The sequence below is a fragment of the Carya illinoinensis genome, chromosome 5 (genome assembly GCF_018687715.1).
Source record: "Carya illinoinensis cultivar Pawnee chromosome 5, C.illinoinensisPawnee_v1, whole genome shotgun sequence".
NCBI lineage: Eukaryota > Viridiplantae > Streptophyta > Magnoliopsida > Fagales > Juglandaceae > Carya > Carya illinoinensis.
The window spans coordinates 34723759-34741479 of NC_056756.1; the positions used below are offsets into that span (position 1 = coordinate 34723759).

Here is a 17721-nt window from a genome sequence, read left to right on the forward strand (position 1 = left end):
ACACAAGGGTTCATGTGCGTTGGCCATAAAGCAAGTGAAAGAAGAACATGATAATAATGCATTTAATATGTTTATGCGTTTATGGTTTGCCAAATATGCTATGTACCTATCAATATGTATAGTGTTCTTTATGTGATGTATGTCAAGTGTGCAAGAATGTTTCTAAAGATAAATCCTAAGTTAAATAATGTTTATTGTATAATGTATTATTTACTGTGTATTTGACTGATTATATTTGTTTTATATTTTAAAGTCCCGGGTAATGAGAAGGTTGATGGGTAGGCAAGCAAGATCTAGAGATAATAATCCCTAATCCAATTAATAAGTGTTTCAAGCATAGGATAGTTTTGTGTCTCTTCTTGTGTTATAATACTATCTAAACTCTAGTTATGTTCAATTATTGAAACTACATCACTCTATGCTTAATTTATCATTATATAAAATGAGTTGAAGTTTTCTGTTGGGTCTCTTGCCTGGTGCCAAGTTAGATATTAGTTGCATTCCTAATGGTTAACGCTATAGGGATTGGGTCTTGAAGCTAAGATTTTCTGCTTTGATACTCTCTTATACAAGTACAATGCGTCCACCCTCTTTGCTACACTACTACTCATGAACAAATGAATAAAGATCAACTGCAAGTAACAAGTACTTCTCCAAAACAATGATAAAAGTAATAATGATAACAACAACAACGACAACAAAAGCATTAATAACAATACAACATAGAGGGACTTAACATGAACAATATCTAAGAAATATAAATCAGATCGATTTGCTAAATATCTTCAACCGTATCAGTACGGTTTCAGTAACTGAAGTTAGAAAGATTTTTGAGCAAACCTATATACAGTTAAGATGATCACTGTCATTGTATGCAAAAGATTAGTCTGAATAGATAACAAATGAGATTTTCTACTACTCATCAAAAGAGAAAAAGTCTCTTAAACCAACAAAAATTAGAGTACCTGCCCAGAAAATAAAGTTTCTTCCATTTGATGGGCCAGCTTCAAGCATAGGTTCATGGAAAAGCCACATAATAATGACATTGGCAAAGGGCTTACTTCTCGCATAACCATTAACCTCTCATTGGACTGTAGATTTGGTCCTGGTAAGAATTCTGTAACTCCAGCAGACGAAAGCCAATTCATTACTGTTTCGCAAGCAGGTTGTGCCATGGTGTAAGACACAACCCAGAACATCCCAATTGATCTATCATCCATATTCATGTAATCCATCATGCGATCCCCTGAAAAAAGTAGCAATGGATGTCACACACACCCCATGCTTTATTTTTATTTTTTTGATAAGTAAATAAATTATATTATCAAAGAATAGGCAAAAGCCCGATATAATGTTTAGTTGCCATAGCTAGGTATGAGCAATGGATATAAGAAAATCATGTAACTCTAAACCATTGAAATTGACCACTATGGTCCAAGTACAAAGAGTTTTAAAAAATAAAGATTTCAATTCCTCCATCGATCTCTCTTTGTCCTCGAACTTTCTGTCATTGCGCTCTCGCCATAAACACCACATGATACATATAGGGATCATCTTCCACACCGCTTTTATATGTTGATTGCCTCTCAGATTTGTCAAACTGGCCAAAACCCCTACCACCGTCTCCGGCATAACCCAAGCCAAGTCCACTCTGCCAAGAACCTCATTCCATAACCCTCTCACTACCTCACAGTGTATTAAGAGATGGTTCACCGATACACCCCCCTTCCTACACATGCAACACCAATCTGCGATGATTACCCTACGCTTCCTCAAATTATCAGTTGTGAGAATCTTACCCAATGATGTTGTCCACACAAAGAATGATGGTTTGGGTGGCGCCTTATGTCTCCATAGCTTTCGCCATGGAAACTGGATAGGTGTCTCTTGGGTAAGAGATTTATAAAAAGAGCGCACCGAAAAAGTGCCCTTAACTGTAGGTATCCACCATGAACTATCCTGTGAGTTACCCTGTTCAGTAGAATACAAAAGACTGTAAAAGGCTTCAATATTGCTCATCTCCCAGTCTTGTGCCGCCCTATTGAAGTTGATGTTCCATTGGATTTGCTCCCTTGATCTTTCCAGTACATATGCTACTGAAGGATCAATATCTCTTGCAACTCTGAATAAAGAAGGAAAAGATTCCTTTAGAACTACATGATCACACCAAGTGTCATACCAAAACTTAATACGGGTTCCTCTTCCTAAACGAAATCGGGAATAGCAAGTGAAGACCTCTCACCCTTTTCTTATATGTTTCCACAAACCCACTCCATACACTCCTCTCACTTCTTTTGTACACCAACCCCCCATAGGTCCCCATATTTGCTCTCAATTACTATCTTCCACAGGGCTTCAGGTTCCTTATGGTACCTCCACAACCATTTACCTAGTAACGCCCGATTGAAGGTTCTCATATTTCTAATGCTCAAGCCCCCATTCGAGATAGGGCTACATACCTTTTCCCACTTAACAAGGTGAAATTTTTGTTCTTTGCTCAGTCCACCCCACAAGAAATCCCTTTGAAGTTTCTCCAATTGAAGTGCAACCTTTGTTGGAATAGGAAACAATGACAAAAAATAGGTGGGTAGATTAGATAGAGTACTCTTGATTAGTGTAATCCGACCACCTTTTGACAAGTATAATCTCTTCCATCTGGCTAGCCAACATTCCACTTGAAGGGATAAAATAGGAGTATTGTATTTTTGAAGGTTTATCCTAGTGGCTTTAAAGAAGTAGAAGAAAAGTAGTATAGTGCCTTGAATAAGGTGTAACAAGGCCCAAACCAGTGGTAATAAGAAAAATCAATAGAAACCCGTGAAAAACTACAAATCCTTGTATAAAGATTCCTCCCAACCAATCCTTCTTGTATAATGATCTTATAAAAAATATTATTCTATGGAAGCCAAGTCTTTAAATCCTATTATTTCACCCCAGCCACAATTTCCCCTTACTGCTGCCTCCTCTCCACCCCCAAAACCCAAAGAATCTCCTAAAATCATGGCCATTCTCCTCTCCTAACAGAATTCCTATGTGCGGGCCTCCCTTTGATCATTTAGGTGAGTCTTCTTCAAGCTTTCACAACTATTTTCATTGAGCTTCAAGTTTAGACATCTAATAATCTGATAAATTTCTACATCTTTCTTGAATGGTTTTTGTCATAAAAATTAGTGCAACATCTATTCTTTCACAAACTAAATAAACAACCACTCTTGGTGTTTTTCCTAGGGTTTTGATCCAAACCCTTGTAGGTTAAGTGAAGCTGATTGAGCTTGTGAAGCTAATGAGATAAGGTAAGTAGGATGATCATCCCTTATGTGTGTCCTAAACATTCTGTTCTTGCTTGAAAAGTGTTGTTAAATTATTATGCAATGTATAGCCCTTCATTGAAAGCCCCTTTTTATGTACCAAAGCTTTTATAACATGCAAGTTGTTTGCGAATCCCATGATGTATAATGAATGCTATGATATGATAAATGCAATGCAGTATTTGTTATGTCATTATGCCATGTAAATGCTTAATATTAATGTCATATCAGCTCACACGTTATTGTACATGCCGTGAAGAAATCAGAACAAGATAAAATCATAGTTATGTCAATGAATGTTTTAAGCATTAAACAGTGGCCATAAGGGATGCATGGTACTAATGGAGGACGTTTACAAGAAGGTGTGGTCCACCTAAGTTACATTATAAGCAGTCTAGTGATCGTCCCTATGGAGACAGGCAGCAGGATAGATGCACAACCTTGCCACACAAAGGGTAACATGTGTTGGCGAGAAAGCAAAAGAGCCATGTGTTCAATGATCTATGCAATGTACATGTTCTTCTATTCATTCATGGATATGATGAATACGTTGCTTGTTTAGTCATTTTTTACTAATTGTTGGATATGATGAATATGGTGTTTGTTTAGTCATTTTTACAAAGTATCGGATATGTGATATGTTGGCTGTTACATATGCCATGTAAGTATAATACTAACATTTTTCAAGTAAAACCTAAGTTAATTTATGTTTATTGTACGATGAAAGACATTTTTATTTACGTCCTTTATAATTCTTATGGGCTTTTACAAAAGATTATAACTTTATCATTTTCGAATAAATAAATGTTATCGTTGAGTTTTATGAATAAAGTTTCAAAATGTTTTGATGTTTATGGAATCTTCTTATGCCTGGCTCATGGAATTGTTTACGTTAGTGACATCCCAGTGTTGGTAAAACTGCACTTAGGCACAAAGGACCAAGGTTGAAGCACCTTACTTACCAAAAGTGAAGTGCATTTACAAAAGAGTGAGATTTTTGGCACTTTTCGTGTGAGCTTGAAGTGCAAAATTCCGTATTTGTATTTTTCTGAAAAATAAAAAAATAAAAAAAAAAGTTAAGACCCAAAAAACAAATATTCTATGTATTTGGTTGATATTGAAGATCATTTATGTATCATTGGACATGTTCTCATAATTGATGCATATGCTTTGAACCAGATATAATAGTCCAAGTTGGCTTTCTAGCAGATTGACATTTGATTGCAAGTCAATACCTACAATTCTTAAAGTTTTTTGGTCATGGCCATTTTGATATATTTTGATTCAACTATGTACTTTAATTTAATTATGGGTATCAAATATCATGTGTTTACTTAGTGAAGCATGAGAGAATTATATGGAATGTCATGTTTAAACTTTCTGAAATAAGTTGATTACTTAATTGTCATGCAGAAAAACACTAATAAATTGAGTAAACTAGCTAATCATACTACCATCTTGCTTTCTTATTGTGTTTTATAGATTTTCTATTATTTTTAATCATTTAAAAGATGTGTGGTTTACAACTGTCAGACCTGCCCTTGCACTTGCACTTGCACTTTGCGCCCAGGCTCTAGACAGCATTTGCACTTAAGTGTGCCTAGCGCTTTCGCCAACACTATGACATACTTAATCTTAGACGGACGGGGTGTTACATAAAGATATTTCAGTACAAGCATTATGCAGAAGATCTGAATAATCATTATGCTCAGATCATGATATAGTCATAAGATATGGGCTCTTCTAAAGTCAGTAGGGGTATTTTTGTCATTCATTATCAGTACTTATGGGGTTACCATGATATGCATGTTTTTATAAATGAACAATCTGCGTTACACCTATCTTAAACCCATAGAAGGAATAATTTACTTATAATAACTACATGAAAATCATTCTCAGGCCCCCCAAGAAAAAATTAAATAAATCACTTTTAGAATTTTGGTGAGTCGGTGAATGATCTCCTGCTATATTGTGAGACAGCTAGAGCCTTGTGGTATGAAGTATTCCGTCAAGTAGGGTTAAATTGGGTGATGCCGAACTCAGTAGTTGAATTATTAGCCAGTTGGGCGATGCCGGGGGGAGATTTACATATCAAAGCTGTGTGGAAGATGGTACCCATCTGCATTATGTGGTGCATTTGGCAAGAGAGAAATGAAAGAACTTTTGAAGACAAGGAGAGGACAACGGAGGAGCTTTGTATCTTATTTTTCAGCACTTTATTTCTGTGGTCTCTAGCTATAGACTTTAATGGCCTAAATGTACACGAGTTTCTAGTGACTACTGTAGCTACTAGCTACCTAGATAGGTCTTACCTCTTGTATACCATCTTGTGTACTTGGGCTATGCCTATTATTATTAATACTACCGTTTACTTATCAAAAAAAAAAATTTGGAAACTGAATAACACGCTATTTGACAAACTGAACAAACAACGTCTCTTAATAACAAGAAGACTTGAGTCCCTTAGGTATAAGCACTGAGAGGTTATAGAAGTGTAAAGCCTCACTTGACAGCAGTATAGTTATGAGGCGAAGGGAGGGGATGTATGACACTAGTATAGTTCCTTAAACAATGGGAGAAGTATCCTCGATTTCCAGAGTAGCAGCTATTGTAAGGTAAATGATTATATTATAAATAAATTTAACATTTAAATACACAGGACAATCAATGACAGTGATACTTGGTTTCATCACCAGCAGTATCAGCATGGTCAAATAAACTAAACTCTGCAATAGTTATTGGAAGAGAAATCTTTGGTTCACAATGACATTTCACAAAAATAAAGTCCCAAACTGATGTGGCTTGATGTGGTGCATCAAATTGTAAAGCTATTTTTTTCCTAAATTAAATCAATGTATCACATTTAGCCACATCGATTTGTGAGCTTTATTTTTATCAAATCTCTTTATGAACACTCCTCTTACTGGAATACCTTTACTCACTTGCCTCCACCATTCATCTATTTGCTTTCCCTTCTGAAGCTGCTCATTATTCAAATATTCCCTGGTGGATGTGTTGAATGACCAAATACGCAAATTTTGGCAACTACTAATAAAGTCAAGAAGGATACTTTGAGGATTATTAGGATCAGAGCTTCTATCTTCTCTATGAAATGATAGAACTTTTCTGGTCGTCTCAACCTACCAGCAGAAACACAATTAGTTATCAACATGATTGATGTGCTCAACCCAAAAGAATCATCAAACAAAATTTCTCAGAAAATGAAATTCCTGAAACATACAAATTTCTTGTGGATTACAAACTAAATTCGCTCAAAAGAATAGTTTAGCTAAACTGAACACCTTAGTCAAGACAACAGAAGAATTAACAAAGATTTGATGATGTTGTGTTAGTTGTATAAGTGTAAGAAAAAAGCCAAATCAATTTGGTCATTGTCTGTTCAGGTGCTAAAGAACAAGCCAGCTGCATTCTTCCCTAGTTTCTCTTACTGGCTGAAGCCCTAAGTGGGTTTTCATCAAATTGTACTTGTTTCCATATGATTTAAACGATATGGCAGTGCTTTCTTTAATAGGTTGTTGTCCATACTTTTACAGCATCAAGAAAGTTGATGAGGGAAATTGATTTGGCCCTATGAGTAGCCAATAGCCTTGGGTAAGGATCCACATCTAGAACCTTGAAACTCTTGTTTAAAAGCACTAGAAACTTGTTTTCTTCGTTAAATACCCTACACATGTGGAATTAAATACCAATAATCTTTGAAACATCTTCCTATTAGCCAATTGCTGGAAATAATTCCAGCAGCATACCAAGAATAGCAAGTTACCCTATTCGACATATCAAAGGTTAAAAGCATGTACACATGAATCATAAACTCACACACACAGCACGTAGCATGGTTTGATGGTAGAATTCTAGGCTTGAAAATCAGATTTCTAAATGTCATAGTTGCTGCCATTAAATGGACAGCTCAAAATCCACCTCCAAGGGAGATAATTTAGGACCAAAATACAGCCATACCTTGCAGGAAATTCCAGCAAGTAACCTCATTGAATGAAAGTTCCTTTCTTAGATAATGAAAGCTTGATTATGGATTGGCATGGTATCATGTGTATGGTTTCATAAGGACTAAGAGAAATATTGATTGTTGCTAAAGCTAAGAGGTAAGAAACTATCGTCACACCCTTGGTTGTTCAATACATATCAATATGAGATTCTTTGACTTCTAAGAAATCATGAACATGTCTTTATTTCTTTAATATAAATATAATGCTCTTTACTCAAATGTTGTGTTGAATTACTATAATGTTAAGCCTATACTGTGATAGCCCTTTGGATGTATCCCTTTATTATGAAAGCATTTGAATACATATGGAGTTGTATGCATGCTTTCACTATGTGATGACATGTACATATAGTAGTTATTATTTTTAAAATGAAACTGATTATATGATTGCATGCTATGTATGATGATGGATAACAGATGACAGATGAAGGATTATTTATGATGGGGCGGATGGTAACGGCAGGAATGGCTGATTTGACATGGACCTCATGATGTCCATCTCCTATTGACTGGGTTCCACCCAAGGCCTTGTGCAGGAATCATAATCTTTAAGATCGCCACCGCTTGCACACAAGGTGTAATTACATGTAATGATGGAATGAATAATATGTATGATATTTATCTAAGATGTCTAAGATATGCATGCCAGTTAAAAGTTAAAATTTATTTAAATTATGATATATATTTACTATGTGATGAGTTGCTTCCTGACTATGACTCACATTTTTTTTTTTTTTTAATGTTTTGACTGACTTGGTTGAAGAAGTGTTTGGTGATGAGTCCGTTGACCAGGAGTAGCTTATGGACATTAAGACAAGACTAGACTTAATTTATGTGAATATGGGGAATGTATTTATGTCTTTCATATTGGTTATGGAAATCTTTATAAAAATGCACAAGACTATGGCTTTTAAATAAGTGCTACTAAGCAACTTTTAATTAATAAAGTTTCTGAATGTTTTAATGTTTATTAAATATTTTATGCCCAGCTCATATAAATGTTTTAAGTTAGTAGCATCCTTAATCTAGAGGAAGGGGGTGTAACAGAAAGTGGGAAGAATATCAGCACAGCAGAGAGGTAATGAATATTTAGACTCAGAAACAACCTTTCTCGCATCTGAATTCAGAGCATTTGTCACAAGCTCAACCCTTAGAAGTTGTACAAGTAACCAAGTCACATGATTCGTTCTAAGAATGTGCTGATCACCCTCCATAACCCGTGAAACTAGCTTGTCCACAAAATCAACAAAGTCAATACACCCACTTTTCATAAGAAAAAAGAAGATATCTGAAAAGACAAGCCACTCCTGCCAGCAATTTATCTCTGCAAAAGCAAGAAAAGAAAAACTCTTTTAAGGTATTAGGTCACTAAATTTACTAATCCAGAAATTGCCCATAATTAGTGATCACACAAACAGCCGCAACAGATAAATTGCACAAATGAGGATCTAACTAAAAACAGGATATGAACCTAACATATAGAATGTCACTTGAAAAGATAGGCTATTAGGATTAACATTACCAGTAAATTTTTCTTACTCGACTGTAACTAATATCCCTCATATGACTTAAGCATGTGGGTGCCCACCAACAACCATGATTCATATTACTCCACCATAATTTTATTTAAACACACAAGATACCAACACTAACACTCTCGAAATCATTTGTACAAAAGAAACAAGAAACTGATAGACTTAGCATCAAAGAAATGCATTTTTATGATATCAAGAAAGCAAAAAACTTTGTCAGTAAAAGTTATTGAAGGAAAGTTATTTTGGCATTTAATGCTGGAATACATTTCTGTACAGAAAAATAAGGAAGAGATATTTGCCTGAATTCGTAAACTTCAAGAGTTCAACAATTCTATCAATTGTTGCCTCGCAGATCATTTCAGAAGTAAAAACAGCACCGGGAGTGGATGCTTGGGGAGACCTATAGGAAGGAGCCACAAGAAGCACCCGCTTCCACCAATCAGGTGAAGGAGTACTGCGAAGAGCATGCCTTATGCAACGCAAAGCCCTCTCCCAGTCTAAACTTCCCTTCTGAATAGACATCGCAAGATCCTGTACCAATGAGAAGAAACTAATTTAGCCAATCAAAGCAGATGCTAATCCAAATGTAACTCCCACAAACGCATGAAGTCAGGAGCATAAATATGCATTGATGCATACATATATACCTATATAACAAGTGCATGATATATTTTTTCCACATGCACTAGGACTTGGTGTTTAAATGTATATACTCCATCTCCAGCTGTACCAAAATTCACACGTGCATACTTTATTTTTTCTATATGCTAATCCAAATGTTTAAGAGTCGGGCTAGTGTGCCGCTTGCAGCTTACCACTGCAAGTGACCGCTAGTGTAAAATTCATCTTTCATTTTTATTTCATTTTTTTATTCACATTTTTTAATCATTTTTAAATATTTTTAAAAAATTAAAAAAATACATCAATACACTAAAAATCACTTAATCATTAAAAAAAAAATCACCGAGCGGTCAAATGGAGCGGTCACTCATAGGTGGCATAGTAGTTTTGCTCAATGTTTAACAAATAAAAATAAGAATGAATTCAAAGGCTTTGGATAAAGAGATTGTCCAAGCCACTTATGAGAACTGCAACGTTAATGTGTTAGCAGTAAATTTCTCTCTTTCTATGATAAATTGAATTAATAGGCTAAACATATTACCATATTGCTATTTAAACCTTTTATTATTGCATTTTATGGATTTTTTGTAATTATACATGATTTTTAAAAATGTGCACTTTACTTCAATCAGGCACAGGCTTGCGCTTAGAGCCTATAATCTAGATAGTGTTTGCACTAAATCACCAACACTGCCCACAGCAGCACAATTTGTCTAGAAGCCCCTATTGCCCCTAACTAACACCAGTCCATATGCTGACAACCCTATGAGCTACAGACTACCACCCTTGTCACAACTTTCAATTTGATTTCTTAGAAGCACGCAACATCCACCTTCCACTCTTTAAGTAAATTCCAAACCTTGAGTTTCTTGTCCCTTGACTTGATGTGTGGTGAGGAGATCAAGCCTTAAAGGAAACCTATCCAGGTTTGTATGGTATCCCCTCTTGCAAGGAGACCACCTCCTCTTGTAAGGAGACCCTAGTGGTTGAATTTCTCCAGGTTACTAATGAAAGACCATGGTGGAGTATCTCCTTCATCATATTGGTGCAAGACTAGGCAGTGGGATCTGTCACTTCACTCCAAAACCTCTTGTATTCAACTAATAGCTAGTTTGGGAGGAAGGAAATGAATGGGATGGAATGGAAAAAATATATTTTCAAAATATATTTACAAGCATAGGAGGAAAGCTGAGGAACTCAAGTTGGAGAGGTTTGCACGGTGAGAATCTTCAAACTTATATCTCACCCTCTTCGCATGAACACACACACACTTGTAAGGGTTTTTGGGTTGAAGAAGCTTCCACTTGAGAAAGTTAAGAGAATCGGTTCTATGGCCTTGTTGCAAGTTTTGTGAGATTAGTGGAGTATTTGGTTCAACCATATTCGATCGTGTTGAGTATGGGTTGTCTAGGGTTTTCTAAAAGAACCTGAATCATCAATTGCCAAATGAAAATGAGTTAGGCAACTTTCGGCCACCACTAGGGTTTCATGAATATCTTCCTTCTAGTAAGACAAGTTAGAAATCCTTGCACATCTTCCAGAATGTTTGGTCATAGAATTGTTATACACACACTAGTAGGTTATTTTCACACAATGCACGTAAGTAACTATTAGGGTTACAAGGATCAACTGGCTCCGAACCATTATGGGATTCTACCGAGTAAAGGGAGCGCTAACACCGTTCGATCTAGGGTTTTTCCTCAAGGCAATAGTCTAGGAGGTTCAAAGGAAGGGAAGAGTCATGAAGTGAGAAAAAACACCCTAGAACCAAATGGGGTTAAACCCTAGACCATGACACACACGTTTGGTTTGAAGTATTTTTGATTTTGATAAGTCTAATGATTGAAACATACACTTTCAGTTTGCTTGATCGTCAGAAAATAATACTTTTGAAGCTTTCTAAGTTAGCCTCTAACTTACTCCTAGATAATATATTTATGTCATGTGTAAACTTTGCATTTTGTTGTTCAAATTGGATTATGCAATTGTTACTTGTCACATGCTATCGTTTATATCTTATACGTGCATACTATCTTCAAATGTTGCTTATTGATTCAAATAACATGTTTGAAGCTTTTAGAAATGGTGTATGCTTTGTTGAGCTTCCATGTGTTATACTCAAGTATACGTTTTTGCATGTTCTAATTCTTTCAAGTTGTAAACGTGATGCACTCTTGATATATGACATAAGTACATGACATTGTTGCATGAAAGTTACATGGTCACATGTCACATTTTTTCGGGTTGTGCATTAAAGAAATGGTTTTGTTACAAATCCAAATGCTAGGTTGGAAGAATATCCTAGTGAAACTCTTCTGTCCACTCTGAAGTGATTAAATTGGAATAGTAACCTCTGGATTGACGAAGCACAATCAATAGGCTTCGAATGTTCTTTTTAAAGGATTCTGGAGCAAAAGCATGTAACGCTAGTGAGTGTAACACTTTGGAAATGCGGTGAAGGCAAATGGCAAACTGCCGTATCATATGATCTTTGACGCACTCACACCAGGTTAAGAGGACCGTCAATGTGATGTGGTAACTAGCATAGGGGAGCCATGAGGTGTCCACCCACATTGTTATATGGATATAGGTTATAAGTGATTGATATAAATTAAAAAACGATGTTCTTACATGATTATTTGTCATTCTGTTACATGATTACATGGTCAACGTTTTGAAAAGATCCTGTACGAGAAAGAAATAAGTTTTTGGTCAAGTTCATGTCCATGCATTCATACTCATGGTTTGCCAATACATGCGTATGTTATCTCCTTATATGTTATTGGTTTAACTTGCTGAGATTTTTTAAGTGGTAGTTTCTACTACCATTCAACCTGGAATAGTAGAAGTTGTGAAAGGTCTAGTTGATAGTGATAGGGAAACGCAAGAGGGAAGATCCCCCATGAACTAAAGAGGCCCCTAAATGTCCAGAACACTCTACGGAGCCAACATTAGTAGAGAGACTAAAGTCAGCCAAGTCTAGGAGAAAACGATGGGGAAACGCAAGTGCTCAGATTCCCCAACGACTAAAAAGGAGCTTAGCAAGGAAAACACTAGTAAGGGCGAGGGTAGTATAGCATCTAGCTCTCAGCATGTTAAGGGAGATAGTCTCGAAGACACGATCATTGACTTGACAAGGCTACTAGTGTATCAAGGAAATCTAAGAATTGTTGGATCAAAGGAAACATTGTATTTGGAAATTGAATAGCTTAGATGTCATCATTGACTTTTGATGCATTTTGAGAACGTGGTATCTAGGGTTGTGGTTTAAACCCTTTGTTTGTATTGGGAGATATTTTGAACAAACACTTTTGGGATTGATAGTTTTCTTTACTTGGTACCATACTTTAATTGGAGCAATGTTATCTTTATAAGCTAAAAAATCTTTACTTAGATTAGAACTTTTTCTGCTGCGATTATTACATACTGTTAGAAACATCATAGGTGCATTGCATGTTAACTATCATGAATAAGGGGTGTGTAACCTTGAGTTATATGTCTTGACGCTTCAGTCTCCGTCCAATCCCCAGTGGAGTCTAGGGGCGTCACAGGAGACCTCTCCCCACCACTATACTTGTAGCAGAGGGGGAATCTCCCCCTTCGCAGCAAATAGGGGAATTCTGTCCCATGGTGCATGCAGTAGGGGTAGAGCTCCCATACCCACACACACTACAGGGGTGATTCCCCCAATGCACATAGTGTCAGAGGCCTAGGTGAGATCCCAAACCTAATGTGGATTATTTTCTTTTTTTGGTAAAAAAAAATTCAAGAAAGGTTTTTTTTTTTTTTTTTTTTATGTTGTTTGGTATTTTGTGCGGGAACTATTTTCCTATGTCATATTGTTACGACCTGATCCAATATTATTAGGGATGAAATGTGGAAAATTTAATGGGCCTTATTGGAATAGCCCACGAGCTATTAAGATTTTTGAAGCTATTGGATTTTTTTTATAGGCCATATTGGATAAGGTGTGAGTTATTATTTATTGGGATTTAGTTAGGCCTTTAATTTTATTTCAAAGTTGTTAACGTTAGTTGATGATTTTAGAGACTATTTTTTTCATAAGTAAGAAGAATTTATTGATTCGCGTAATTAGGCCTTGCCCAGGTATACAAAAAGCATACAAGAGATGAACCTAATTACAAGCTAAGCGCTGTGGAAAACAGTATAAAAGTCATTAAAACTAATCTCGTTAAATACAATAGCCAAAGCCCAAAGTAACAATGTATGGAAAAAAAAGTCCCTGAACCCTCCCATCAAATGCTCCTTGTTATCAAAACAACCACCATTCCATTCGTTCCAAGTGCACCACATGAAACATTGAGGCACCATATTCCATACAGCTGTTATTTGACGATTCCTTGAATACCTCTCCAACATGACAGTAAATCTACCACCCTCCTAGGCATGACCCAAGCAATACCAAGCCTAGTAAAGATTTCATCCCATAGAGCCTTAACCACGCCGCAATAAAGAAAAAGATGATCCGCTGATTCACTATTTCTTTTGCACATAAAGCACCAATTTGTTATTTCTTAGCTTATCAATAGTCAATATTTTTCCAAGGGAGGACAACCAGCCAAAGAAAGCAATCTTGACGGGAACATTCCTCCTCCAAATGCTCTTCCAAGGGAAGGCAATGGTAGAATGGATAGACATAACCTTATAAAAAGAGTTTACTGAGAAGTTCTTGTTCCTTGAATGAACCCAAAGCAACATGTCCTCCCCTCCAACATTTAAATTCAGCACATAAAATGCACTATAAAATTCTGTAATATCTCTCATCTCCTAATCCTGGGCAGCTCTAATGAACCTCACAGACCATTGAGGAGAACCATAAGAAATGTCTATGTTATCAGCCGCTGATGCATCCTTGTCCAATGCAATCTTGTAAAGAGAGGGGAAGGCATTCATCAAGCAACTTCACCACACCAAGTGTCGTACCAGAATTTGATTCGTGTTCCCCTTCCCACCTCAAATCTCAAATGGCTTCACGGGCCAATAAATTACTATAGGGGATTTAGAGATTTTCATTGGGTGAAATAATGGGACAAAATCCCATTTAATATTTATGGATCCAAACTCATGAGGACTATGGCCTGAACTCCAAGCCCATGAAAGTCTTCAATTTCAAACACACCAGGATTACAACTCTAAAATCCTCTTCACGCTAAAATTCCTTAAACCTACTGCCCTTATATATTTAAACCCATGCGCGTAATTACTGTCCCTCCTCTAGCCTAGGGTTGCCACACACATATGCCAACTCTCTCCACAGAAGATTTCCTCCCCAAGCCACTCAGCCTTCATGATTTCTTTCCCCCAGGCAACAACTAGAACACTAGCAGCAAACATCCAAGTCCCAAGATACTGCCCAGCGCCAGGCATTCCACCAACCCACACACAAACACTTTTGCCAACCTCTCTGTCGCCCAAGACAGACAGCAGCTATACAGCAAACGAAGCCGCTCCCTCCGCCATGAACCACCACGGAAACCAAACCCTGCACCCAAATCACCACCAAGAGCCTCTGTTTTAGCCACCTCCACCACACACAACCAACGCAACCCCTGTTTTAAGCAAGGAAAAAACACAGCACGGCCAAGACACAACCACCCAATGCTCACTGTAGCTCAGCCTTGAAGCCCACACCGAAACAAGCCTAAACCACCCAAAAACCAAGCCCAGCAGACGTGAACCTTCTCCACCCGCGTAAGCTCTCTCCCTACCCCTCACTATCAAGCTCACTCTAACTCGGTTAATCTCTCTCTCTCTCTCTCTCCCCTAATTTTCTCTAGCCAACTCCTAGTGCCCAGTCTTTAGCCACCGTGAACCACCATCACTCCCACACCTCCAGGCACTACTCACCATCGCCAGAAGCACACGGCCAAAGCCCCATTGCCCTCAATAAGGCTACCCTCCCTTATATAACGTAAAACTTGTACATGAAATAACCAGTGATGTGTTTTGTGTGAGATTACAAAAATTCCCATTTCCAAGTCAGTGTTGGCCATAGAATTTAGTATTTATGATTATTTCCTATGATAAAATCAAGAGAATTAGATGGTGGGGGTGGAGTATTTTAGTGTTTAATCCATTAGTGAGAGAAAATAAGTGGACATCAATTACTTGGGAGGTGATGATATTTTAGAGTTATGAGGATTTTTTATTTTATGGAAATATAGGACATTTAATCATCTCAAATTTAATTACGAATTATGTGATTTATTAGAGAATTTAAGCAAGTTATGTGTATTTTGTAGGAAATAAGCCGCACCTTGAAAATATTAGATTAGTGCTACGAGGTAAGTAGCATGATTATACCCTTACATGTATGTACGGTAAACAACATATCTTTTATAAAAGTATTTTGTAGGTACGCCTCCATTGAAAACCCCTTTTTATGTACCCAAGTCATAATAAATTTATAAATGCGATGATTTTATGCATAAGTTTCATGTTAGTTGTATGACACATGCATCAAGATATTTTATGAAAAGCCATGCATGATTTTATGTAAGGAAACATGTATCATGACATTTTATGAAAGAATACGATTTCATTTGAAATCTATGACATGATAAGGCACAATTTCACTTGAAATCTATATGATATGACAAAATATGACAAGTATGCAAGTATGTTTATGATGAAGTATGAATGATAAGATATGTAATGTCCTATGTTATGATATGAAGATGGTACCATATATTATGGGCATATCGCATTGCCAGGTGGTATACACTGGTAGTGCACCCAGTGTGTCTTCTTTATGTATGGATTCCACAAGCCACAACCATGGGCGGAATTGGAATCTACTTTAATTCGCTAACCCTAACTCATGGGGGTCAAAGAGTGGGTGTCGGCCCATGACAAGTCAAAGACAAGTTTATGTATTTCATGCACGGATCAGGTTCATATTCATGTTATTTACGTACATAACTATAAGTATGCATATTTTTCAAGAAACCTTATTTATTATGTTTACTGTATGATGTGTTACTTATTGAGTATTTGACTCATTTTTGTATGTTTTTATGTTTTAACCTCCCCATGTGAGGATTTTTACGAGGATGGAGGGACAAGACTTGGCCCAAGGAGGCGAGACAGAGGCCTAGATAGTTTATGTCATGCTCAGTTTTATGATTTCCAATTTAATAAGTTATTTTGATAAGCACATGAGACTTTACTGATTTAGAATAAGTGCTTCTGCAGACTCTCTTTGAGATTTTAAGTATTTAATAAAGATTGACTTTATTTATTTAAGGAGTCTTTTGTATCTGGCGCTTCGTTAAGAAGAAAAGTTTTTAAGTCAAAGTTTAGTAGCATACCAGTTCCCCGAGAATTCTATAAATGACCTTATTGGGGAGCAGGGAATTACATATAACCTCATTATGATATCAAAGAAAAAGTCTCACCTCTCCATGCAAGGGTTCTCCAAGTACGCTTGGGTAGGTGATCGGTGAATATCGTGCATTCGCTTCACCTGAAATACTGGGAGTTGTCTGAGATAGAACTCGATGAGTTCCAAAGGTAGGGCAATGAAGGTGTTGATCTAACATTTGCATGTGCATAGCCATCATATCTCGCCTTCTATGGATCTCCAAGATTAGTGTAAATAAGGCTTCATCATCAGGTATGTTTTCTATAAACTGCAAGCCACTGCGCAGTAATTCATAATAGGGTACTCGGCATTTATCCTCTTCGACTAAAAGCCAAATCACATCCAAACAACTGTGCAGCCATTCAATAAGAGCCTTGTGTGGTCTCCAAGATTTTGCTCCATCGAATTCATCAATCCCCTGCTGTCTTTGATCCCAATTGACCAGCCAATTCAGCATGTGGTAGAAAATTTCAGCATGAGTCACTGGTTTTAAATCAAATTCAAGACCAGTTAAAATAATCTTGCAACACAGTTGCCGCAGACTGCTTATAGCATTGTCTCTTATTGATGAATTTATCCTTGCCATAGGTTGTTGTCCATTACACAAAATATCAGATGATTTGACTGGTGACAAAGTTGCACAAGATGGTGGTTCAAGAGCACATTGAGCAGGGGACCCAATACCATGAACTGTAGTTAATGGAGATGCCGGATTTGAGGACTGAAAAGTAGAAGGATTCGGAATTGAGCTTGAAGGTGGCAGCATCCCAGTCTGTGGTAAACTTGTAGATGAAACAGCAGGCATTGCTTGACTCCCCACAGTCATCTCTGCAGAGGAGACTGATGAAA

General features: G+C 36.9%; 1 protein-coding gene across 1 annotated transcript in view; it reads right to left on the bottom strand.

Moving 5' to 3' along the window:
- The window catches only part of LOC122311935 (mediator of RNA polymerase II transcription subunit 23), a 44094-nt gene that overhangs the window by 19808 nt on the left and 6565 nt on the right, over positions 1-17721 (bottom strand). The window contains exons 4-8 of the mRNA XM_043126714.1: positions 16907-17721; positions 9167-9398; positions 8439-8656; positions 6241-6448; positions 966-1246 (exon numbers count right to left, since the gene is read on the bottom strand). The exon at positions 16907-17721 is cut by the window's right edge and continues 157 nt beyond it. Of these exons, the coding sequence (XP_042982648.1) occupies positions 966-1246; positions 6241-6448; positions 8439-8656; positions 9167-9398; positions 16907-17721 (1754 nt within the window). The remainder of the gene's footprint in view (positions 1-965; positions 1247-6240; positions 6449-8438; positions 8657-9166; positions 9399-16906) is intronic.